This window comes from Hirundo rustica, chromosome Z, assembly GCF_015227805.2.
Source record: "Hirundo rustica isolate bHirRus1 chromosome Z, bHirRus1.pri.v3, whole genome shotgun sequence".
NCBI lineage: Eukaryota > Metazoa > Chordata > Aves > Passeriformes > Hirundinidae > Hirundo > Hirundo rustica.
The window spans coordinates 17488793-17515825 of record NC_053488.1 but is presented as its reverse complement, the minus strand read 5'-3'; the positions used below and the strand labels follow the sequence as shown (position 1 = coordinate 17515825).

General features: G+C 40.5%; 1 protein-coding gene across 1 annotated transcript in view; it reads right to left on the bottom strand.

Moving 5' to 3' along the window:
* RICTOR (RPTOR independent companion of MTOR complex 2) overlaps window positions 1-27033 on the bottom strand; it is an 84734-nt gene that overhangs the window by 44168 nt on the left and 13533 nt on the right. Inside the window, exons 3-6 of the mRNA XM_040089664.2 lie at window positions 19564-19661; window positions 6004-6068; window positions 3758-3889; window positions 2741-2804 (exon numbers count right to left, since the gene is read on the bottom strand). Coding sequence (XP_039945598.1) covers window positions 2741-2804; window positions 3758-3889; window positions 6004-6068; window positions 19564-19661 — 359 coding nt within the window. The remainder of the gene's footprint in view (window positions 1-2740; window positions 2805-3757; window positions 3890-6003; window positions 6069-19563; window positions 19662-27033) is intronic.

Below are 27033 nucleotides of genomic sequence, written 5' to 3'. Positions count from 1 at the left end.
TTGAGAAGCTTCTTGTTACACATAATGTTAATGCCAACAAAACAGGAAGCTTTAAGACAGGACTTTAAAGACAAAACAAATTCTCTCCCGCCCACACATTCTTTCGCTTTTACATTGCCAAGAAGAAACAAGAATAAGCAATAGAACAGGTGCACCAACCCACTCTAGAAACTGCAACCTGTTTGCTACTGATACTGACATGGTACTTCCTGTGAGGACACAAGCAGTCTTTGAGGACACAAACCCTTCTGCTTCATTGTCTTCTTTGTTTTTAAGACATGAGAAGGAAAGGTTTCTTGTAATAATCAATTTTGAATACATTAGTAGAATAAACAAACTTTTGTATTTACTTGGTATCTGCTCTAGGTATTAAAATGCAGTTCTCAAGACCAAGGACAGGTAATGGAAAACAACTTACAAGTAGCTAAGATGAAATAAGTAATAAAGACTATAAATTGGGTCTTTTAAGACTCCTTTAGAAAAGGCGAACAAAGAAGATGGTTCATACTGCATCTAACACTCACTTCTGCTTTAAAAAGAAAACACTCAGACTATTAAATTAAATTAAAAAATGTCTTACTGACTTCTACTAGATAGAAAAACAGTTCCCAAAGCAACTTCATGCCATCCTTTTCAAGGATATTACTAAATTGTAAATCTTTTACCAGTAAATGTAGAGGTGATTACAGCCAAAACAGGGAGTGAGCAGTCAGCCTTCAAAAACTATTGAACATCAAGTTTTAAGTCTTCCTACACCATTTAAACCTACTATTTTAGAAACAAAGTTTACAATTGCCTTTTCTAAATTAATGAAGAAATATTAACATATGTTTTATAATTTGTTGTTCTTCTCTATGAAAAAAAAAAAAAAAAAGAGAAGGTTTTAAGTTTAATCTACGCAATTCTCTAAGACATTTTTACTACCAAATATGAGGTTTAAGAGCCAAATCTTAACACTGAAAACAATCCATGTTCTGTGATACTGGAAAAATCCAGTTCAGATTCACAGTAAATTATCTTCTGAACAATTTTGTTAGTTTTTTTTCCATTTTATTTGCCATTCATTCTTCCCTTCTAAACCTTTATATAATCTTTCAGGAATCCTGGCATCAAATCACTAAGTCTGAGACACTGAGTGAGATGAAGACAGAGGTAGAAAAAGGATAAGAGCAGGGTAACACAAAGTGTGAAAATATAGAAGGTGCTATTCAGGAAGTACAGTATTCATTGCAAGAGAATTTCTTGAGTACAGACTGCTCTATGCCAGTCCATACTTAACTGCTGTGGCCTGGACAGCACATGAGAAAGCTGTTAACTTTAATGGTAACAGGCTGGGTGGCTTCTTGTTGGTCTGACACTGTCTTTTAAGAAAATGTAACTTTAAAGGTAAGTAGCAAAAGATGCTAGAAAAGGCTTTCCATCAACACAATTCTCAGCATCAAGGAACCACAAGCGTGGCTGCACAGCCTGTGCATTTGATGCACACACCTGGTGCATGCCAATGTCCTTGCACCACTATGGAGGAAAAAACGCATCAAGAGTCAGCTGAATTATTTCTCCGATGTTTCTTTTTGATCATCACTTTTTCAGATCAAACTAATGAATTCGTTTATCTTACTGTCTCTTCTTTCATGCAGGCCAAAGTTTTTGCTCAATAGGAAATGCTCAAAAAGGCCCACAAATAATGAGAACAAATTTCTGGCCCAAATAAAACAAATTATGGATGTGCTTCCATCTTCTGATTTACGTTATTCTGAGTCTGCAGTAAAGCCCTTATATCAAAGTAGATTTGCAAAGAACTCTTATGAAGTGCAACTTCCTCAAGGACCTGTTCCTTTATAGTGGGGCTTTTTTGTTTGTTTTTTGCTTGTTTGTTTGGTTTTTGCTGGTTTGAAGGTAGCCGCGTTTAATATTTAAAACTCTCTTTTACAATTGTTAATGAAATACATTGCATCTTCTGTCAGACAGAAAACGTATTTAGGTAGATTTATAATACAAAAAGATATTTAACACAGATGTGCTCCTGGGGAACCATTCTTCAACTACTTCAAACCTTACTCCAGTCTTTGGTACTTTTTATAAGAATATGAGAACAATAAAGAACAGAGAAGCCCAGCACAAAGGAAGGATATTATGTCTCCTGAATACACTTGGTACCTCTACATGCCAATTTCTCTAGGATGAACTTGAAAACGCAGCTACCATACTTTCAAATCTCACATCCATGGGTACACAGTACAGTAACCATCACAGACTAACCATATTTTATTGAGTATCTGAGACAAAATCCTATGGATAGCATCAACTGCCACAATCAAAGCCTGTAAGTATTCCTTGAATGATTACTTCAGTAAAAATTTCTCTCATTTCTCACAGGGCAGAAAAACTCCCAATCTCTGACTCACAGATGATTAAACAACCTATACAATGAAGTAGTAATTTCAATATTGAAACTTCACGTTGTTTGTATGCCCTTGCATTCACGCTTTGGTAAGTGTTTCCCAAACCTTGCCCAGTAAGCAAGACTTTTCTAGCACACTTGATATTCTAAATGGTAAACTTGTAATATCAAAACAACATTTTTCACTACATTTTTCTGCTGTCTAAATTATCAGCTATACTACATGACAAAGATAAAGCAAGGTATTAGAGACTGTGAGAAAGCCCTGTTGATGGAGACAACCAGGAGTTAGCACAATTGAGTGGCACAGCAGATATGACCATACATAGGAGATTTTACCTTTCTGACTAATCGAAGTGCTTGTGTTCTTTCTACTTCATTACTCTGCTGTATATCAATGCACCTACAGTAAGTTAAAAAACACGTTTTGTTTATAACAAGAGTAACTTTCACCTTAACTGTTAACAACTTGTTAATACTTATGCATAGGAGTACAAAAGAAAACAAATTGACATATGGTTTAAAAACTACACTTTTCAGCAAATATACTCATTATGTCAATTAGCTTTGGTTTCTATTTTCTCAGCTATTTTCACTACAATTAAGTCAGTAGAATGTTCTCAAATATAAAACAGCAAAGCATAATGCTTCAACAATTATCTTCCAAGCCAGCTGCATTTGCCATTTGCAAATGAGACTACACCAAGTATTTGTAATGTTTCACATGAACACACTTTGAGTGTTCTCAGATCAGAAAAGTCCTTTAGCTCCAAAATAATTAAACAGCATATTAAAACTACATGTGCATATTTATAAACAGAAATTCACATACATCTGTATCAGCATATTAAATAAAAAATACATTACAGGAAGCACTAGAAATGCTATTATTTACATCTATTCATCATGCTGATTGTATTATCTCATTGTCGGTTTGCCCTTTGGCATTTTTCTGCTATGTCATTGATTATTTTTAGACTACAGATTCTTGGAGATCAATTATTTTTTAGCTCTGACTTTGTACTGGAGGCTCCACAGCACTGAGATAATACAAAGAGTCAAACAACCTTGATACAAAAACTTAAGACATGAAAATTATTAATATTTCAACCATATTAATTTATAGTTAATAGCATTTATTATTAAAATAAGCAATTCTTTGGATTACTTGTAATATATATTAGAACAGTACTTTATTTGGATTAGGTAGTGTGATGAAATTTTCTGTTGAAGAAGTCTTATAAAACTACTTCCTAAGAACATAGGAGACTATGAAAACACTTCTTTCATATTTCAACCATGAAAAAGCAAGTGATCTAGAACTTTACAATTTACAAGAAGAAAGAGAAAAATTACCTGGCTATCAAATAATCCACTTTCAACTTTAGCACCTTCTGGAGAATACTGGAGTCTCGAATAAGATAGCGGAGGGCTCGCAATCCTGCTGCTCGCACCTCTTTTGCTTCATTTAGTAAAGCTAACCTCAGACTAAAATGAGGAAAACAAAAGGGATAAACAACTATTAGGCAGAAGGTAGATTTCACCATCTGATATGCAGCTACTGCTCACTCATTTAAGACAAGAAGTATTATTTTCAAATATAAATATTCGGAACTAATTTTCTTATTTTCAGATCTTCTCATGTGCATCCTAGAAGGCAATCCCTCATCCTGCTCAGCAGATGTAGACAATATAGTAATCTTAAAAAGTCACAAATTAATTTTTCCCCCAAATAACAGCCTGTACCTCCATGAAATTACATGGAACCAAAACCTGTACACAATTCAGTATTTGACAGAACAGCTGAGCACAGCACTAGCCTAAGAAAATTAAGAGGTAGAATTAGGTTGGTAAGAAGAAATGAGACATGGTAGAACTCAAGAAATGGAGTTAGATAGCTTGAAATAGCACACTGTCCTTTTGAAGGCCCTCAAGAGATTCGTGCCTCTTTCTCAATGACATGCAGGGTCAGGTGGGAACCCTCAACTGCCCAATAATATTTTCTAGTTGGATTTTTCATTGGACATCTAAGAATCTTCGGCCACTGAGACTGAATTTCTACTTCTCCAAAGGGCTTATTTTTTTATTTCCTTATCCTAGGGTTGCCATACATGGTAATCAGCTACTCCAAGGCAAAACATCTTTGTAATCTTTTGGTGACTACCTGGCCTGGGTAAGTCACTGTAACAGGAACCTACTCTCAGGTGATAACCTAGACAAAGTAGAAAGGCTGCCATATCATTTGCAATAAAGATGAACTGATTATTCCTTTCAGCACCAGCAGGGAATTGTTTCAAGACCATCTTTCCTGTAATATGAATATGCTGCCCATGCTACTTTGGATGCATCTCAGGACACAGCTGGATTTCTGGACTTCCACGACTGGACATGGGACTGCTGACTCATATCCAACCTCTCATCCAGCAGCACCTCCAAGTCCTCAGCAGGGCTCTCTCAATCAGTTCAAGTCCCAGCCCACGTTGATACTTTGATTCCAAGGACCTTTGAGTCCAACTCCTGGCCCTGCACAGGACAATCCCAAGGGTCACACCATGTGCCTGAGAATGTTGTCCAAACACTTCTTAAACTCTGCCAGGCTTGGGGCTGTGACCACTGCCCAACCACCACCTGGGTGAAGAATCCACTCCTGATACCCAACGTAGACCTCCCCTGACACAATTTCAGACCATTCCCTTGGGTACTGTCACTGGTCAATGGAAAGAAGAGATCAGTGCCTGTGCCACCTCTTCCCTTCATGAGGAAGCTGTAGACCAGTTAAAGAACTGGCGCAGTGAAACCATTACAAAGGACAAGACTATGATGAGATCCAACACTCAAAAGCAAAAGCTACCAAAAGGAGATGTGTCACTATCTTTAAGTATGCAATACAGCTAGTCAAAAGATAAAGACATCAGTTTTAGCTAAGAGAGCAATTACACAAGGTTTCCCAACATTTTACTCAAAGAGTGATTAGCATTCCTAAGCTTTTTTCCTTAAGTGAGATCTAAACTGAAAGAACACAGAAATGCAATAAATATTAGATCTTATTTGCTTCTGTCACCAGTGCTGGTCTTCAAGACAAATTTACAAATTTCTGTGTGGAAATAAGCATTATTTACATTTGACAGACAGAAACGGCCACATAACACACAGAAATTCCACTTAAAAGTATATAAACAGGGCGTGTCAGTAGCAGGGAAAGCAGTGCTATATGGAAATATACATACCAATACAACAAAAAATACTGATCTTTAAATCATGATTCTGTATCAAGAGTATGTTCTGTATTTTGTAGATGTACGTTTTTATTAAATGTGCTTTCTACAAGTGCTGAAATACTTAGAAGTACTTTTACATCTGTGAGGAATATAATAAAGAAATCCACACTTCTAACTTGGAGGTTTTGTCTCTGTTTGCCCAAAAGTGAATAACATATTTCTGATTTTACTCATTAAAATATAGGCAGGCTATACACTTGCCTTATAAAATTTCAAATATATTATATATACAAAATACTAGTTCAAAATACATTTGAAGTTTATTTAATTGCAGCAAAACAAATGAAGTTCCCTAGGATTGCTGTAGCACTCTTTACCACTTACCATATTATGATGCTGTCATAGGTAAATCCTAACTTTTCTTCAGCATGGCCAGTATTACAAAGAAGCTGAAAATAAAAGAAAATACCTATTATTACCTCCAAAAATGACCATGAAAAACTGCTGATTTCAGGAAATGCTTTCCAAAAAATCTGAGTAATTTAATTTGTAGCAAGGGAAAAAGTACCAGTTTCAGACTTCCCTGAGGATTTCTGCTGTCTGTATTGTATTCTTATACACATCAGATACGGAGACTCACCATGGATTTTCATACAAAAAAAAGATTGCACAGTCGTGTAAGCTGTGTACTGGTTGGTCCATTTTTCAGCACCAGATTACTAGCTGGCAACTGGCAATTTGAGCAGAGAGCAAAAATGACTGAAGTCAAAGCAAATCTGCAGGGACTCAGGTAAGAGCTTTGAAAGGAAGATTGACACTGATGGTCCACTGTCATGTTTTGTCACAATAACACAGAAATACAAAAAAATCAGAAGGCATTACAAGTGTCCTGTAACTGACATTTGGTCTTAGCCGGCCATCCTTTCTACAGAACTTGTACCTCTAAAAAATCAGAGCGAAAGTTGAATTTATGCACACTAAAACACAGCTATAAACTGCCACAAACTGGACACTTCAACTGTATCTTGTCATTGTGAACAGAAAAGATTTACAAGCACAGTTTTTAAGTCCAAAATCATGCTTAATAAGAGCAACCTAGATTTCTTGAGGAAAGGGGAAAACAATCTCTTCTGCAAGAAGAGCTGATGATGTTCTTCTTTTCAAGAGCAGCAAAGAAACTCCTAGTAATCTCACTTACTATCCCTGGCTAAAATTATAAAATATTACCATGTCGAAAGCCCAAAGCACTTTATGAAGCACTTCCAAAAACTCAAGTGACTAATACTGATTGCAATAGCTTTGCACTTTGTCCTCTGTTTTCAAAATAGGCACGTGTTCAGTTCTAAGTCAGTGCAGTAGTAAGTTTCTTCTCAGTGAGGAATTCAGGAAGTATTTGTGCTAACTAGTCATTACCTCTGCTCTGAAAATATTTTAAAATATCCAACCCTATGACACATTCTTTATGTGTATTTATTACTAACAATAAGAAATTTATAATAAACAAAATGAACAGCCAAATCAAGGCTACTGTAAGTTAAAACATTTAGTGTGTTCCATGCTTCAGTTCTACTGTTCATTTCATCTGAAAAAAGGCATGTTGCACAGAATCTGTTTTTAAGTAAACCCATTTATTAGCAACATCATTAAAATTCAAACAGGACTTAGGTTTATGCTCAACAAGTAGAAATTCATTTGGTGATCACATCACGTCTTATGAAATTGTCTTTCAAGAAAAATACTGCTGATAATGCTGAAATTTAAGGCTGTTGATGAGATTATTAAACGACCTGGATCACCTCCATATTTGGGTTCAAATAATTTAAGTTAATTAAGTATTGGGTATTTTGCATTTTTCTTAACCAAAGATGATTATAAAATGTAAGGAAAGTTTTTACATAACCTTTTTTTACCACCTTTCAAATGTAAGTGATAATAAAACTAGACAATTGATGTACTAACTGGTTGTGACAGTATGTCACTTCCTAACATCAATCTATTTTTATGCCATGTTGTTGGGCTGCCTAAGGCCACCAATGCTGCTTTAGCATTTCTATTGACATCTTATGAACTGTAAAAATTGGCTGGCAGAGTGTAGGCAAAACAGTGAGAGAAGACAGTGAGAAAGAACAGTTCATTGTTCAGTTGCAGACTGTTTAGGCTAATCATTTATACATCTAAACCTCCCCCCAGCATTCCACTCCAGACACAAATGAAAAATCCTGATTTAACATATAAGATTGTCCTCAACAGTCTCTTTTTCCTACAACCCATAGAATTGTAATTCTGGTGTAGGAAAAACCTATTTTTTAGAAGGCTGCCATAGTGTGAACTAGTGCATTAGTGAAGCTAGTCTCCTATCACAAACTTATCATTGGTTTGCATCTTGAGCAGTCCTGAGATTAGACTGAAACATCTGCTGTGCTCCAGGAACCCACCTAACTTGTTGCACTGCCAAAACCCATTAAGTTCACTGGACCAGTTCTAGTCCGGTTGTCACTTTCACCAAATATAGTGGTTATTAGCTCCTCAATACCAACTGTTTTCACCTATATATGTTCTCAATGCTGAAAAGAACTTGACCTTATCTTGAAATTCAACCACAGTCATGTAACCTGACAAGTTAAACCTTTCATCAAGTCTAACTGCTATTTGGATATAAATTTCTGAATTTGACAGTAATAATTATACAAGTGTTTGATGGTGTCTGTGTGTACATCTGCAATACTTCTCCCTCAGAAAAGAAAATAGTTACCAGTTTATTCTCCCTCTAATGGGATACCAGTATCTACGCACTAGCTTTCCTTGTAATTTATGTATGTTCCATATAGAAAAGAGCCTAAAAAGATGGACAGCAAGATGAGAGTTCAAAAATGTTTCAGGGACTTGAAAGGAGTGCCCAAATCCAATAAGAAGATTTAACTAAATAATAGAAACAGCATATCATATCCTTCAAGGTACCACAGATTAACAGACACGTAAGAAATGAAAGCAGGCCAGCAGGGAAACAGAAAATGTCCAGAAATTAACATTCAGAATGTGTTCTTAAAACAAGAAAGGAAACAAATTTTATCTCTGGAAATACTAATAGGACTTCATTATATTTGAGATTAAAAGACTTTTTCCATTTCACAAGTTGCTCACAAAAGTGTAAGAACAAAATTTTGTGGGCCACACTGTCAGGGGTTTTCTTGTGGAATTTTTCCCCCCATAAGCTGCTAGGAGACTAAATACAGATGCTTAAAGGGTTCTTGCCCTGTACAAAAGAAGTGGATCACTTAGTTTAGTGGGAGGGAAAAGGCTCGGGGAGCTGAGGGTGGTGGTTTTGCTGCTCTCGGTTTTCCGGGGAGGATGGACGAGCGACAGCTAGCTGCGTGGAGTCCGCGGTTGGCGGAGGAGTCCGGTCCTGGGAATTCTGTCGTCTGCTGGAGTGCCCGGGAGTTCAGAGCTCTTCGCCTGCCCTGCTGGAGCTGGGTCAGCCCGGGTCCAGCCATCACAGCTTCTTCAGCACTGCTCACTTTGCCTGCTGGGACACCCCACCATTTTTTACAGTCATCAGCCCCCGAGTTTCCACCATTTCGGCTTGGTGCTCTTGGGGTCCCAAGGGATCAGACTGCCCGGGACTTGTGAAACAAAGCCCCTCGAGGTTCTTGGTTCTGTTTATTATTATTATAATTGCTGTTGTTGTTTGTCTGTCCTGTTATATTTACTAGTAAAGGACAGTTATTCCTTTCCTCATAGCTCTGACTGAAAAGGTTTTTTTTTAATCTTCCAAATCATAACATGGAGGGAAGGGATTGGAATTCCCCATTCCTAGAGAGGCCCTACCTCTCCTTAGCAGATACCTGTCTTTTCAAAACAAGACAGAATTTGGCACCCAAATCGTGGGGCACGAGGGCATTGAGAGAAAAAGGAATAACAGTTCTTAAGTGCCTACATTGTTGTGTACTGGATATCATGTGGTCTGGCTTACCCTGGTTCGGGTGGCATGTGGTGGTGACCGTATTCCTCCCATTTGCAGGCCCTTATCTAAACATGGGCCCTGTAACTAAGGCTACTGTGGCTGTCATCCAGTTTGCTATATTGGTTAACAAGGTGAAGAATTTGTGGATTTTTAATTTCCTCTGGAAGGCAGGCACATGGATTCAGGGTTATCATACACTAACCGTATGTTTCTGGGGTTACTTTAACAATGGTACCTACTGTGAAGAAATGACACAGGGGAAAATTTTTTCCCAACCCCTCACCCAGCTCTTTGGGCCTATCCCACCAGTCTTTGAAGGGTTCAAATCTCTGAATGTTAATGATATCATACAGTGGCTGGTGTTGCTGGTATGCCTGTTCTGTTTAGCATTTAGAGATAAGGGGAGACTGACCTGGATAACCATCCTGATACTTACGCTAGGGAATAAGGATACTGCCCCACAGCCTGACCCTGCCCCACAGCCTGCCTCGGGAATAAACCACCCAGATCGGGTGAAGGAGATCCGTGAGATGGGCCAGATGCTGAGGGAGTACCTTTCCCCTGTGGTAGCCTCATTAGCCCCAGCTGCTGAGAAACCCTCCCCCTGCCCCGACAAAGGAGAGTCTGATGGTGCAGCAGCGGAACCCATAGATGTTACAACCGTCCAGGTTCCAGCTGAACCACGGGGCAGGCACAGCCAGCAGCAGTGGCCCCTGTGGAAACAAAGAAGTATAATGTGAAATCAGAGCAACCAGGCAACAAGGATAAGAAAGGAGGACCCTCACAACCCACAGCGGAGTCAGAGGTTGAGATCATCACTGAGTCCCTGACATATGAAAGTAATCTGCAAAAAGATCTTGCACGATGGGGACGTGAGGCTTCTACAGCCTGGTTAGTTCGGGTCTGGGACCTTATAGGTACAGGCGTGCAACTAGATAGTAGTGAGGCAAGGAATTTGGGACCCTTGACCCAGGACTCAGGTGTGAATCAGGTATTCGTAAGGGAGCCAGGGCCCCTTTCTCTCTGGGAGAGGCTTTTAATAAGTTTAAGGGAGAGGTTTGTCCACAGAGACAGAATGCAGGAGCACCATCATGGAATGCACTGGAAGACCCTTGAGGAAGGGATCCAACAGTTGAGAGAAGTGGCGGTATTGGAGGTACTCTTTGGGAGGGGTGGACAGCATGATAATGACCCCGACAAAGTCAGGTGCACAGGGCAAATGCTGTGGAATCTGGCAACTCTAGGACCATCTCAATACGCCACATACATTGCAACAATTCATCCTCATAACAACCGAGAGACAGTGGGTTCTGTAGCCAACAAGCTTAGAAATTACGGGAGTGTGATCAGTGGCCCAAGGCAGGCTCAGGTCTCTGCTGTGGTTAAGATACTCAGAGAGGAGATAAGGGAGGAGATGAGGAGGAACAGTTCCCATGTGGCACCGGTGCGAGTTACAGGCCCCAGAGTCAGAGCTCAACATCCCCCTGCCAGAGAGAGAGGGTACACCCCACGAGCTGACCTGTGGTACTTTCTGCGTGACCATGGGGAAGACATGGGAAGGTGGGATGGGAAACCCACTTCTGCCCTGGCAGCACGGGTGCATGAGCTCAAGGAGAGAAACACTAACGGAGGGGGTCCCACTAAGACAAAGGTAGCCTCAGCATCACATGACCAAGCTGCCAGGTCTTATAGGAGTGAGGCTGATATGTCAGATCCCCTTGAAGGATTCTCTACCATGTATGCCCAGGAAGGGAATAATGACCAGTGCTAGAGGGGCCTTGCCCCTAGCCAGGAAGAGGCATGGGAAAACCGGGTCTATTGGACGGTGTGGATCCAATAGCCTGGCACATCAGAGCCACAGAAATATGACGCTTCGGTTGATACTGGTTCGCAGTGTATCCTGATGCCATCAGGACATGTAGGGACAGAACCTATTTCCATTGCCGAGGTGACAGGTGGATCACAGGAATTTACTCTGTTGGAAGCTGAGGTGAGCCTGACCGGGAAGGAGTGGCAGAAACATCCAATTGTGACTGGCTCAGGGGCACCACATATTTTGGGCACAGACTTCCTCTGGAACAGCTATTACAAAGACCTTAAGGGACTCAGGTGGGCTTTGGAATAGCAACTGTGGAGGCAGAGGGCATTAAGAAATTGAATAGCTTGCCTGGACTGTCGGAGAACCCATCTGCAGTAGGACTCCTAAAGGTAGAAGAGCAACAAGTTCCAGTTGCCACCTCGACAGTACACCGCCGACAGTATCGGACAAATTGAGATGCCGTGATCCCCATCCACAAGATGATCCGTGAGCTGGAGAGCCAAGGGGTGGTCAGCAAAACCCACTCACCCTTCAACAGCCCCATCTGGCCTGTGCGCAAGTCTGATGGAGAATGGAGATTGACTGTGGACTATCGTGCCTTAAACAAAGTGACTCCACCATTGAGCGCTGCTGTGCCGGACATGCTGGAACTCCAGTACGAGCTGGAGTCCAAGGTAGCAAAATGGTACGCCACAATTAACATTGCTAATGCCTTTTTCTCCATTCCTCTGGCTGCAGAATGCAGGCCTCCGTTTGCTTTCACCTGGAGGGGCGTGCAGTACACCTGGAACCGACTGCCCCAGGGGTGGAAACACAGCCCCACCATCTGCCATAGACTTATCCAGACTGCACTGGAAAAGAGTGAGGCTCCTGAACATCTACAGTACATCGATGACATCATTGTGTGGGGAACATGGCAATGAAAATGTTTGAGAAAGGAGAGAAGATCATCCAAATTCTCCTGGAAGCTGGTTTTGCCATCAAGCAGAGCAAAGTCAAGGGACCTGCCCGAGAGATCCAGTTCCTAGGAGTAAAGTGGCAAGATGGACAGCGGCGGATTCCCATTGAGGTCATCAATAAGATCACCGCAATGTTCCCACCGACCAGCAAGAAGGAGACACAAGCTTTCCTAGGCGCCATAGGTTTCTGGAGGATGCACATTCCTGAGTACAGCCAGATTGTGAGCCCCCTCTACCTGGTTACCCACAAGAAGAATGATTTCCACTGGGGCCCTGAACAGCAACAAACCTCTGCCCAGATCAAGCAGGAGATTGCTCATGCGGTAGCCCTTGGCCCAGTCAGGATGGGACCAGAGGTGAAGAACGTGCTCTACTCAGTAGCTGGGAAAGTTAAATGGTGCAATGGCCTGCTTAAAACCATCTTGAAGGCACTGGGTGGTGGGACTTTCAAGAACTGGGAGATTAAATTAGCAAAGGCCACCTGGTTAGTGGACGCTCAAGGTCTGAGCCCCAATCTGAGCCCCTGAGAACAAGAGATGGAGATAAGGTTCCAGTGGTACACATGAGAGGTATGCTGGGAAAAACTGTTAGGATTAATTCTGCATCAAGCAAAGACAATCCTGCTCGTGGGGTTGTTTTTGTTCAGGGACCTGGCTGCACATGGTGGGTGATGCAATAGGATGGAGAGACCCGCTGGATACCTCAAGGGGACCTTGTTTTTCAGTGAACACTGTGACTGTGTCTGTATTCATATTCACATGTGTATATATGTATATTATTTAAAGGTTTAAATTCAATATAATATGTTGGTATGGGAAAAAATTGGGGGTGGATAATGTCAGGGGTTAAGTTTTCCTGTGGAATTTTTCCCCCCCATAAGCTGCTAGGAGACTAAATACTGATGCTTAAGGGGTTCTTGCCCTGTACAAAAGAAGTGGATCACTTAGTTTAGTGGGAGGGAAAAGGTTCGGGGAGCTGAGGGTGGTGGTTTGGGGAGCTGAGGGTGGTGGTTTTGCTGCTCTCGGTTTTCCGGGGAGGATGGACGAGCGACAGCTAGCTGCGTGGAGTCCGCGGTTGGCGGAGGAGTCCGGTCCTGGGAATTCTGTCGTCTGTTGGAGCGCCCGGGAGTTCAGAGCTCTTCGCCTGCCCTGCTGGAGCTGGGTCAGCCCGGGTCCAGCCATCACAGCTTCTTCAGCACTGCTCACTTTGCCTGCCGGGACACCCCCCTGCCTGCTGGGACACCCCTCTGCCTGCTGGGACACCCCACCCTTTCCAGCCATCAGCGCCGAGTTTCCACCATTTCGGCTTGGTGCTGCTCTTGGGGTCCCAAGGGATCAGACTGCCCGGGACTTGTGAAACAAAGCCCCTCGAGGTTCTTGGTTCTGTTTATTATTATTATAATTGCTGTTGTTGTTTGTCTGTCCTGTTATATTTTCTAGTAAAGGACTGTTATTCCTTTCCTCATAGCTCTGACTGAAAAGGTTTTTTTTAATCTTCCAAATCATAATAACACAGAGGGAAGGGATTGGAATTCCCCATTCCTAGAGAGGCCCCACCTCTCCTTAGCAGATACCTGTCTTTTCAAACCAAGACACACATTTTAAGAGCAAAGTGGAGAAAGTGTAGCAGAAAAGTGGACAAGGCAGGTAGAAAACGGGTGGGTACCCATAAAGGCTGAGCCATTTGGTTTATTTAACCTAGGGGGAAAAAACCCAAACTGTCTAGTATGGCTGGATTTCTTTAAGTCTGAAAGAGGGGAAAAAATAGTTATGGAAGCCGATAAAAAGAACAGACTGTTCAGCTGATCCCAATTCCTTGGGTATTTGCTATGTTATAAATGTCTATCCTTAAATATATTATACCAAAAAAGTTATTGCTTTCTTCTCATTTCACTTCAAACAACATTAAGCAGACCAACAATTCTGGCCGAAATGAAGTCAAATCTATTTATAGATGGCTGAATTCCTGAAAAAGTCAAGTAACTGTCACATGTTTCACTGTAAGATTTAACAATTAACATACATACCATGATAGCATAACTCTGCAGGCAAGCAGTACCAGAATACTGAAATCTATCTCTAGCTATAAATTGACATAGTTCATTAAAATTGCAATTTATTATTATATAATACCTGGAAATAGTATGCATTTTTAAAGTACACAATCAATTTTATATATTTTTATATAGGTTCAAACAAAACCAAACATAGTATACTTTTTGAGTTAAAACTGCGAATGACTCCACTTCAAAATCAAAATTCTACGATCAAATACACAGTGACTGAGCATAGCAAAGACTCTCTGAGGGTAAGATTAAATATTAGAACAAAATGGTACATACATTAGGCCAGACAGTGACTAACTTACAGTGAAAGGTTTTTCACGTTTACTGACAGCTATGAGTTTTTCATACTACTCAGATGAGTCACAGCAATATGAGTAACATATCAACATGTCTTGGAAACAGTAGCTCAGAACAACAAAACCATAGGAGGTCAACAGCATGCACAAGTGGAATGCACATTTGAGATGATTCAAATTTATGCTTAGCAGAATAGCCACAGCAATATCATTCTGTGCATTCGGAATGCAATAATTGCATTACAACTTTGGAAATACAGTTTGAGCCACAACTAGTGACATTTAAGCAAAGACTACTTTGTAGATCCTAGTCTTAAGAGAAGCCCCTTCTGAAACTGTGGACTCTGGATTTAGACGCATTTGTTACACAGCTGAATGTCTCTAAGTGTATGTTCTGTTCCTATCTGCTACATCATCCTGAGATTCCAGGTTTTGCCAGTGGTTTATCTACTTGGATGAATTTTACAGTCAGGCAGTACATTCAGTCTAAGATACCTGGGTTTTGCAAGACACTCTAAAATGACAGACTATGAATCGGTGACACAATCCATGAAAGTCTCTATGGCCATATCCAAGCCACTGAATGTGTATCATCCTAGTGAAAGTCAGCAGCATGGTCAAAAGCTAAGAGATACACAGGGCAGAATAGTAGAGCTTCATTAAATAACGTCAGTTATTTAACGTCAATTTCTTAATGTCAGTTAGTTTCTAACGGATTGAAAACAATTTTCCATATCACTGTATTACTGAAGGTCTTCCATTGTTAAGTTTATATCGAAAATGAATTGCTTGATTTTGTCCTTTAAAAAGCACCTTTCCTTTTGAAAGAAAAACAGAAACACACAAAATATCTGTGTAAAATATCTGTGAAAATACATAAAATATCTGTGAAAATTTCTTTTTCAGCTTGTTATTAAAATACCCCTTTAGTTTTACAAAAATGAAGGATCCCTCAGAAGCTCCCAATGGAGTTCTAGGTAAATGCAATTGTGCAGTTTCTTCTGATTTTCAGTGATTTATCACTTACTACTTTGCATGGGGGTGTGGAAAACCCAAAGATGTAACCATGATATCTTGGTACTAATCAGCAAAAGCTGGGAAACTTTAAGGTGCTTGTCTTATGTAGGTGGCCATATAAATTAAAGACGGGTAATCCTACTCAGCTTACTGGAGTTAAATGCATATACCAAACTTGTGAACTGCTATGACAGTGAAAGTGTCACTGACCATTTACTGGAGGTCAAATCCTTGAACAGTTTCCAGGTCAGAATATAAATTAGTTTAAACAGGGTGGCTTGAAAGTAACATACATTGAGGCAGTATCTCATAAAGGTTTTTGCCCACAAAACTGCCGCTTCATTTACCATGTGACAAGAAGCAGAGAAGGAGTGTGCTCCCATTCAAAGCAGATAAAGTTTTTAAGACTGCTGCTGATGCAGTTCTGAACTAAACATATCCTTCCACAGCCTTGCATCACCAGACTGGGAATGCTAATTTCCTGGAACAGAAAACTTAGACCACCTGTTGGGCAAGAAAACCCCATGTTCTGCAGATAAAGGGCAAAGAACTTGAACACTAATGATTTAGCTAGTAAGTAGTACTAGCAAAAACTCGATAAATGAAGTGCAAGTTTTTGTAAAACACTCTGTATAAAGCATACTTTGCACAGTAGTAATGGATGCTGTGGAGACCTGAATGCGAGTAGTAAACAATACACCTAAAGGGAAGCAGCAATGAAACAGGAGTTACAGCACCTAAGCACACAAGTATAAAGTATAATTTAAAGTATCTACTGTCTCATTCTTGCAGATGAACTAGTAACTCCTGTTGACTTCTGATCATGATTATTAAAAAAAAAAAGCATCTTCTACATAAAGCCCTGGAGTCGACTTCAGTAATAGTTCAGTAATTTTAAAAGCATGATTATGTTCCTGCTCCTTAAAAAATGGGAGGTGAGGGAAACAGATCTGAATCTTCAAAATTCAGTCCAGTTTCAAGTAAAGAAACCTGGAAATAACACACCTTGGATATCCTGAAAATAATACAAAACTTGGTGTCCATCACAATCCTTGTCAGGAAACTATACATTTGGAGTAAACTGCATTACTTGTTTCCATGTGATAAAAACATTTTGCTTTCCCTGACTGAAGAACTAAAACAGTAAGATTCGCAGTCTTTGAAGGGAAAATGTGGGGTAGATGGGAGGAACTGCTTAGACTAGTTCAGGGGTTTTTTTTAAAGCATAATAGTATTTCCAGGAGGAGAATAACAGATTTTCTATTTTGTTTTATCTGAAATATGCCAATAAAATTTTTCAAAGGTCCTTTCCCTGTCCATAGTACAAATATCCCAGATAACAAGTAGCTCTTCAAAAATGGACCGCAAAAGGCAAAAATTTATAAACAAATCAAGTTCAGATTCACTGTAACTCCAAGATAAGATACAAACATCCTCAGACCGTAGCATATCAATCTTACTCACGTTCCTGTCTCACAAAGGAGGAACTGAGACTATACCAACCCATGGTAGAAGAACAGAGTGCAAAAAGGAAATAAAACCATCTCACCAAGCTCCAGCCTTTCACTTTTAACCACTGGAATGAAAAACACAGAATTGTTCCAACCACAGGGTTGACAATACAGTACAATGTGCAACTTCTACTTTGTTCTCATAACTGTATTTACAGTTCAAACAAAAATAGGAAGAGATTTTAAAACCAATGCACCAAGTTACATGCTTACAAAGCACATATTCCAGGGAGATGAATATAAGAACAAATGTTCAGTATTAAATTGAATAGTTTGATTCCAGTGCAGGGTGATTCTGATCTTGAATCAAAATCAGGTTATGAACTACAGTCCCCCTCTTCAAACATCATATTTAATTTTATTAAGCTGCTTTTCAAAACTCATAATTTCCTGCCAGTCTTTAGTGCAATTTATGAAAACCATCCTTCCACTTCTGTAAGTATTTTTCATTTTCAATACAAACACCCAAATATTCTTCAAATACTCAATTATGGAATTATGCAATCTCTTAAAACCATATTTTAAAAATAATATTTGGTCCATCTTTTAATTACAATATGCATATTTATTAATCTAACACAGTTATGGATGCTTCACATCTGATTTTCAATAGCCAAATTGAACATGTTTTAAGATCTGTAGTTTCAAATATTGACTTTTCACCACAAATTTTGCATTTACAAACCTAATTCAGCTCTTTAATTTTATGACAACTAGAGAATCTGGGAACATTCACATTCCAAAATTTCCTGATTATCACAAAAAGGAAACCTAGCTACACATCAGACTTTTCTAGCAGAATAAAGGGCTTTCTTGCAACACATTTTGGAATTCCAGTGAAAACAGCAGCTGTGAATAGCTGATGTCTGAGAGACATAAGGCAGTAGCCCAAAGAAGAGATTTCAGTGTGAAGTGCAGTTCTTTAGTAACTGCTATGCACCTACATGTGTTCTGAACCAATCCAGAAAATTCAGCACTTACAGATTTGCTACTAATGCATTAGAAGATGGATTCATTTGTTACTGTGATTTTGTTCCCAGTACTTACCCTCGTGTTAAGTGAATCTTACACGTTACCACTGAAGTGCTCAATCTCACAAGGAGTGCCTTTAACAGCCAAGGTGCCTACTTCAAAGGTTATCATGCATGTTTTTCCTTGTATCAACTGGTCCCCCACACTGTCCCTTGAGTATTCACTCTCTCCCTTAAGACTGGCTCAAAAATGTCTACTAGACTCCTGGCAATCTTACTCAATTCTTTGTAACAAACTTATCTGCAACCATAATTTAGACCTTACTTTATCCTCCACATTTTCCTCCACTATGTTATTTCTTGGCTGCTGCTGGTTGCAGTATCCATCCTCAGTCACAGGAACTCTGTTTTAATTTCCAGGTGTGTTGCCCTATCTCTATCAGAAAGGTGTACAACACACCGCATCCCTCTATCAGTCCATCAATTTAGCTAACGCTCACACTGAAGCTTCAATGTCTCCCCCCTCACTGACTGCAACACATGTTTCCCTCGCAGTGACAAATGGAGCACTGGCCCAACCACAACCACTCACCATCCTGCACTCCCAACCACCTCCCATTGAGTCATCTCAGCTTCTCTCCACAGCTTTCTCTTTTACCCAAAAACGCTACTTGCTGTCCTTATGAACGTCTTTCCCTGTTTATTTTCTTCAGCTTACACACTCATCCTGCCTCATCAGCTCACAATGACAGCTTCCAACATACCTGTTGGCATTTTCAGCGCGTACCTGTCACATGTCCACAATTTGGAAGAAGAACATCAAAAATGATCAACACAGACTTATTCCAAAAATGGACCCTTTAAAGCTTTTTCACTATGAAAGCTGCAGTGAAAGTTGCAGTTCCTATTCTGTTAGTGTCCCAAACATTGCATATAACGCACATTGATACAGTCCTCCCGACTCACCATAGTCAACCAGTTTACATTCAGAAAGTCTGGCATTTTACATTTTTGATTTCAATTCTGAACAGTAGGAACCAATTCTTCGGCTCTAGTTATGCAACTTAACCCATTTATTTATTTATTTTTACTATTTCCGTCTTCTAAGCACTAAAATACAACAAAATTCAGCCAGCAGGACAGGTATGCAAACTTCAGTATAACTGTGTATCCACATATTTGCTTGTCCTTTTTGATACCTTCCTTTCCCATAGTATGTAGGCTTTGAGTACTGTTCTGTGATATTAAGCAATTTCATTGACATCCCAGCCAATGTCGGACTGAGTAAATACAAAACATTTTAGCTGTACAATCACTTGTTCTATGACAGTATTTGAGCACTTACCTTAGTAAAATTATTCAAGTGACCTAGTTTTCTCATATTCGACACGCCTTGTAATTTGGCCACATTTTGGAGAATCTCTCTCATATTATCACAAGGGTCTGTAAAAGAAAAGAGTGTATTAGCAGATATAGTAAAAGAAAAATGAAAACTAAGAAAAATCTAAACATGAATTCAACATGCACTTTCATAAATATAATAGGTACCCATCCGGTCTCTCTTTAGGGATGCAGAGCACTTTTGCTCCAAGAAGCATCAATCTGATTTATGCTAGGGACCAAAACCAGGCATACCTAAGCTCTGTAGAATAAATGCTAAAGGCCGCGGAAGAGAGAGACACTGCTACTTCAAAGCAATTTAAATCAGTTTCTTAGATTTGCAGTTGAAAAAGAAATCCATTTAGCACCTGAATTGCCCATCCCTACATCTTGTAAATGAACAACTTTACCTTTAATCTCCCTGTAATTTAAAGGCAAACTAAGCTGAAAAACAGGAGTTAAAATACAGCATGTTACTGGCACACCACATTACTCCTTTTTTTCCCCTTCAGACAAGGGGTTGGTGGGATTTTGGAAAGATGAGACCTCTTTTCTGCTCTCCACATTAATTGCTATCCACAATGATGCTTTAAATAGAGGGCTAGGCCCTTCCAGTGACACAGGAAGTGAACTACAATTAAACAAAACATTCAGGAATGCATTCTTCTTAAAGGTCTACCATCCCAACAAAAACAGACAAAAGGCCAGCCGCAAACCACTACTCATACACCAACCGATGACCCTGCTAGGAAGCAGAAAATGAGTACCATGATGAGAAGAGATGCTCTTGTCCCACTTTTGGAATTAAGGTAGAAATTGAGGCAGAATGAAACAAGCAGCACTGAGTGGGGCTGGCCCCAGGGAATTACCGTAACAGACACTGCAGTAAGTTCTGTACCTGGTGGTACTGTGGCAGGACAGTTTTTAAAGGGACGTATTTGATGCAGGATTGTATTCGATGCAGGATTCTCATGGAGGTTTAGATTAGACTCTGAAGATTGGTGTCAGCAGTTTGAGATAAATGAAAAACCAAGGCTATCCTGAAGATGTAGACTACTGAAAGTAATACATTACCAAAAAAGAAGAAATAACTGCATTACATAAAATTAAGTCTTTAGAACAAGACTGAACATCAGACACTTAAAAAGCAGCAAAGAGAGAGCTTTTGTGTGTGGTATTCCACACTAACTTTGTTAAGAAAAACTTGCCTCCTACTGCAGGATGGAACAGCTACAGCTGAGTTTGTGGTATATACACAGTCTTTTACCTTCCTATTATTTGTAAAAGTGTGTTTGTATATTTTTCATTATACAAAGGAAATCAAGCCCTGGAGATGTAAAGAAAGCATCATCTTCACTACCTCTCTAGAAACCATGCTTTTACATCACTTTCTGTACTTTAAAAACTTAAAACAAATTTAGAAAAGCAAACATAAGTAGCAATCTTGCTAGGTATATCCAGAATGTGTTTGGACAACAAGACCTGTATTTGCACCATCATCAGGAATCAAGACAATATTTAAAATCATGACATTTACAGGTAGGCAACCCAATTAAAATGTACAAACCTGTTAACCCACTGTAGTCAACAAAGATTTTGTTTTATCATCCAATGAAATCAAATGCCACCAGCTTGATTAGCTGCTAGATGCCTACTCAAGAGTAAGATAATCAATTGTATTGACTATGGTGTTTATAATGAAACTTCAGCACATGCACAGACATGCTGTGGTCATACCATATAATTCTGGTAATTTTCAAACAATGGATCAGTGAGATTTTGGGAAGACAGGGTAAGTTCTTAAATGTGGGCATCAATTTCTATTAGCACCAGCTTGACACAAAAGATCCTTTTCCACAAATCTACTCACAGCACATACAAGTCAACCATCAGGTACATAAGTATCGACACAGCTATCTAGCACTGCTGTGCAGTATATACCAGTATACTAGTAACTTTGAATTTATATTGGAATATGTGCATGGACCTCTTTGCATCCCTAGGAAAACAGAAAAAAACCCCCAAAAACTTTGATATGATTATGGAAATTAGAGACAGTGAGAATCTTACTGCATCTATACCAGATTTAGAATTCCTCTGCACAATTTGCTTTTCCAGTGCTTAACTCAGTTTAAGAGGTTTGCAATAGCACAAGCCATAAAAATTGTGGAATGGCTTGGATTGGAAAGGGCCTTAAGGATCACCTAGTTCAAACCCCCTTGCCATTGGTAGGGAATCTTTCACTAGACCAGGTTGCTCAGAGCCCCATCTAACCTGGCCTTGCACAATTTCAGGGATGGGGCACACTGAAAACAAGTAGTTTGGATTAGTTAAGGCACTACAAATAGTTTGTATCACATAGCCCCTTAATTACAAGACAACATAACAGAAGAGAAGGATAACTTCCTCATAATCTAGTTTCTTTGAAAATACAGTTTGGCTCGTGTCTATGCTTTGGCCCGCCTTGGCTAACATGTAGGAATTTCCCTGGCTCACAACACTTTTGGACTTGTAGAATTCCCTGTTATGCCACAAGAAAGATCCCAGGTGAGCAGTTTGAGCAACATAACTTCCCAAAATGACTGAAAGTATGTTTTAATTTTGACAGTGCAGATGGCTACATATGCACAATAAACCCCTACAAAAATTAAGCTCGCCATGTGGACAGGAAAGACCACAGGACTAGCCCAGAAAACCTCTTGTGCAATGGCAATGGACATTATTCGGCTATCTGATAAAGCCAGCATTAACTCAAAAGTGCCCAAGTTGTCCTGTGGAAAAAGGCAGTTAGTTTGGAAGTGAAGAAATAAGGACACAATAATACTACAATTTCCCATTTAACAATTCTGTTGCAATGACAGATCTGTATGATAAGGGCACCCAAAAAATACTAAAACTATTTCCCTCTATTTTTGCATGAAAAACTGCAGTTACAGCAACATTTTCCTCACCATGTCCTATTTCAGTTGAGGGAAAACACATTTTTAGAGACCAAAAAGTTTGAGAAAAGACATGCTTGTGGTGCTTAGCAGGGCAGTCTGGCATTTCCCAGATGCTTTATTATCAGGTAAGTAATTTGAAGCAAACTGGGGACTCCAGAGCAAAAGCAAGAAAACTGTGAGAAACCCCTGAACATGACAGACATTTCCACTACTGAATTGATAATAAAAAAAGAGGAGCTGGAAGCTATGGTGCAACAGCAAAGCTATGATGTAGTCGCCATCAGCGAAATATGATGGGGATGACTCACATAGCTGGAGCACCATGCTGGATGACAACAAGCTCTTCAGAAGAGACAAGATAGGGAGAAGAGGTGGAGGGGTGGCCCTTTATATTAAGGAGGTTTTTGATGCCATGGGTATTGAAACTAAACAAGATGGACTTGAATGCCTATCGGTAAAAATTAACAGGAAGGCCAACAAGGCTGACATCCTGCTGGGAGTCTGTTACCGTCCACCCAAGCAGGAAGAAGAGATGGACAACTTATTCTATAAGCCACTAGAGAACCACCAGCCCTTGTGCTTGTAGACCACTTCAACCCACAGACATCTGCTGGGAACTTCATACAGCAGAAAAGAGGCCGTCCAGGAAGTTTTTAGAGTGCATGGAGGACAACTTTTTGTCATAACTAGTAAGTGAGCCCTCCAGGGGAGGGACAACGTTAGATCTGCTGTTTGCAAACAGAGATGGGCTGGTGGGAGATGTGGTGGTTGGAGGCCGACTGCAGCAGAGTGATCATGAAATGATAGAGTTCTCGATATTTGGTGAAATCAGGAGGAACACCAACAAGACTCTTACATTAGATTTCCGGAAGGCAGACTTTGGCCTATTCAGGAGACTTATTCAGAGAGTTCCTTGGGAAGCAGCCCTTAAAAACAAAGGAGTTCAGGAAAGCTGGTCATGCTTCAAAACAGAGATTTTGAGGGCACAGGAACAGACTGTCCCTGTGTGCCGAAAGATGAGTCTACGAGGTAAACATCCAGCCTGGATGGGCAAGGAGGTTTTGAAGGAACTTAGGAATAAAAAGAGGATGTATCATCTGTGGAAGAAGGGTCAGCTCTCACAGGAAGTATTTAAGTGGGTTGCTAAGGCATGTATAAAACAAATTAAAAAAGCCACAAACTTAATTTGGCAACTTTTGTAAAAGATAATAAAGATTGTTTTTACAAATATTTTCATGGTAAAAGGAAGAGTAAGACCAACCTTTGCTCTCTACTGGACACAGGAGAGAACTTAGTAACTGCAGGAGAAGTTACTAAATGAGGAGAAGGTGAAGGTGCTTAGCACCTTCTTTGCATCAGCTTAAGTGAGAAGATGGCTTGTCCTCAGGACAACTATCCTCCTGGGTTGGTAGATGGTGTCAGGGAGCAGACTGGTCCCCCTGTTATCTAGGAGAAGGCAGTCAGAGAACTGCTGAGATGCCTGAATGTCCACAAATCTATGGGCCCAGATGGGATCCATTTCAGGGCAATGAGGGAGCTGGCAGGTGAGCTTGCAAAGCCACTCTCCATCATTTACCAACAGTCCTGGCTCATTGGTGAGGTTCCAGATGATTGGAAGCTGGCCCATGTGACTTCCATTCACAAAAAAGGAGTGGGAAGGAGGATCCTGGTAATTATAGGCCAATTAGCTTGACCTTAGTACCCAGTAAGGTAAAGGAACAGTTTATACTGAGCGTCATCATACACCACTTACAGGATGGCCAGGGTCTCAGGCCCAGCCAGCATGGGTTTAGGAGGGGCAGGTCATGTTTGACCGACCTGGTCTCCCTTTATGACCAGTTGACCTGCCTGGTGGATGCAAGAAGGGCTGTGGATGTTGTCTATTTGGACTTCAGCATGGCCTTCAACACTGTCTCCCACAGCATACTCCTAAATAAGCTGGCAGCCCGTGGCTTGGACAGGAATACTCTTTGTTGGGTTAGGAACTGGCTGGATGGCTGAGCCCAGAGGGTGGTGGGGAATGCTGCTGCATCCAGCTGGCGGCCAGTCACCAGTGGTGTCCCTCAGGGGTCTGTGCTGGGGCCAGTTCTGTTCAATATCTTTACTGATAACATAGATGAGGGTACTGAACCTCTCATTAGTAAATTTGCAGATGACACTAAGCTGGGAACGTGTGTCAATCTGTTGGAAGGTAGGAAGGCTCTGTAGAGAGATCTGGACTAGTTGGATGGATGGGCAGAGTCTAGTAAGATGAAGTTTACTAAGTCCAAGTGCCGAGTCCTGCACTTTGGCCACAATAACCCCCTGCAGCGTTATAGGCTGGGGACGGTGTGGCTGGACAGTGCCCAGGAGGAAAGGGACCTGGGGGTGCTGGTGACAGCAGCTGAACATGAGCCAGCAGTGTGCCCAGGTGGCCAAGAGGGCCAATGGCATCCTGGCCTGGATCAGGAATGGTGTGGCCAGCAGGAGCAGGGAGGTCATTCTTCCCCTGTACTCGGCACTGGTCAGACCACACCTTGAGTGCTGTGTCCAGTTCTGGGCCCCTCAGTTTAGGAAGGACGTTGAGACGCTTGAGCACATCCAGAAGAGGGCAACGAGGCTGGTGAGGGGCTTGGAGCACAAACCCTGTGAGGAACGACTGAGGGAGCTGGGGTTGTTTAGCCTGGAGAAAAGGAGACTCAGAGGCGACTTTATCACTCTCTACAACTTCCTGACAGGTGGTTGTAGACAACTGGGGGTTGATCAATTTCTCCAGGCAGCAACTGACAGAACGAGAGGATACAGTCTCAGGCTGTGTCAAGGGAAATATAGGTTGGATATTAGGAAAAAAAGATTACAGAAAAGGTGATGAAGTACTGGAATTGTCTCCCTGGGGAGGTGGTGAAGTCACTACCCCTGGATGTGTTCAAAAGAAGACTGGATGTGGCACTCGGTGCCATGGTCTTGTTGAAGTGTTAGCGTTGGGTTGGAATTGATCTTGAAAGTCTCTTCCAACCCAGTGATTCTGTGTGAAATTCTGTACAAATATAAATAGAGCAAGTTAACTGTCTCACTCTTCAATCCTATCAAACCAATACCGCTGCAGAAAAACAAGACAGTAAAGAGATAAAGAAATAAAGACCATCTCACAGTATATTACTTTGGAAGGAACTAAAATAACAGAAGCCTTTTTGGTCAAACATGGTCAGGTGAAATCTTGTTTTAAACTTCAGAACAACCTTCTCACAAAAAGTATCCTATAAAAAATTTAAGAATATAACTGTGATAGACTAACTTCAAGGAAAGACTTGTTGTCTTTTTCCTTCTGCAAATACATCATACATTACAAAGAAAAAGAAAATTTGTATTACCTACTCAAGGATGACTCATTTTTAGTAAACATAAAGCCAGTAAGAAAGGTAGGCAGGCATAAGAAAACTTCACTTCAGAGACATAAAAGAATTTAAACAAACCAACATGACTTCTCATGTAGCGATTCAGTCTTCTGCTGGTCTGTCCTTCATATTGAAATGGGCTTGGAAATAGACTAAATACATTCTGGATTCTAAAATCTAAGCCATGTGGCTTTCCTGTAATCACAGATCAGATCCCGCACTGTCCATCTTCCTTAGGCACTATACTTACAAAGGCACTATAAAATACTGAGTAATGCAGAGACAGCAAAAAGCATAGTGCAAAATCACAGACTGATCTTCCAAAGAAATATCACAGCCTTAACATTTCATTGTCAAGGTTAACAGCTCATCTTGTTGTTGACAAAGGCTTTGTTGTTGTTTGGTTTTCTGCTTGTTTTGGTTTGTTGGGGGTGGTTTTTTTTTTTTTTTGGTGGTTTTTTTTTTTTTTTTTTTTTTTTTTTTTTTTTTTTTTGTTTTGGGGGGGTTGTGGGGGGAGAGGAAGGAGCTATTGTTGGTGTTTCACAGATTCACAATATTCTAAATTGGAAGGGACCCACAAGAATCACTGACTCTAACTCTTCGGTAAATGGCTCATATAGGAAATGAACTCAAAACCCTGGTGTTATTAACACCATGCTCTAGCCCACTGAGCTAGTTGGCGCTGTATGCGTTGTTTTAAGGACCCCAGTTCATACAACAGCTGCAGAGATCTCCCAGCTCTTACTCTCTAGCTCCTCAGAAGTTCCTGTTTTGTGTCTCAAACAAAAAAATCGAGAGGAGAAGCGACTTACTATTTTAAGACCCCCCTCAAAAGTCTATTGTCTCCTGACTCAATTTATTACTGATATGCCGACTGTTATTGGGATAAGTTTCTTCACCAAAAGAGTTGTCAAGCACTGGAACAAACTGCCCAGGGGAAGTAGTTGAGTCACCACCCCTGGAGGTAATTAAAAGATGCACAGACGGGGCACTTTGGGACACAGTTTAGTGATGAACTTGGTGATGTCAGGTTTACAGCTGGACTTGATGATCAAGGGTCTATTCCAACCAAAACGATTCTATGATCTCCAGCTGGCCCACAGCAACAATCAAATATCT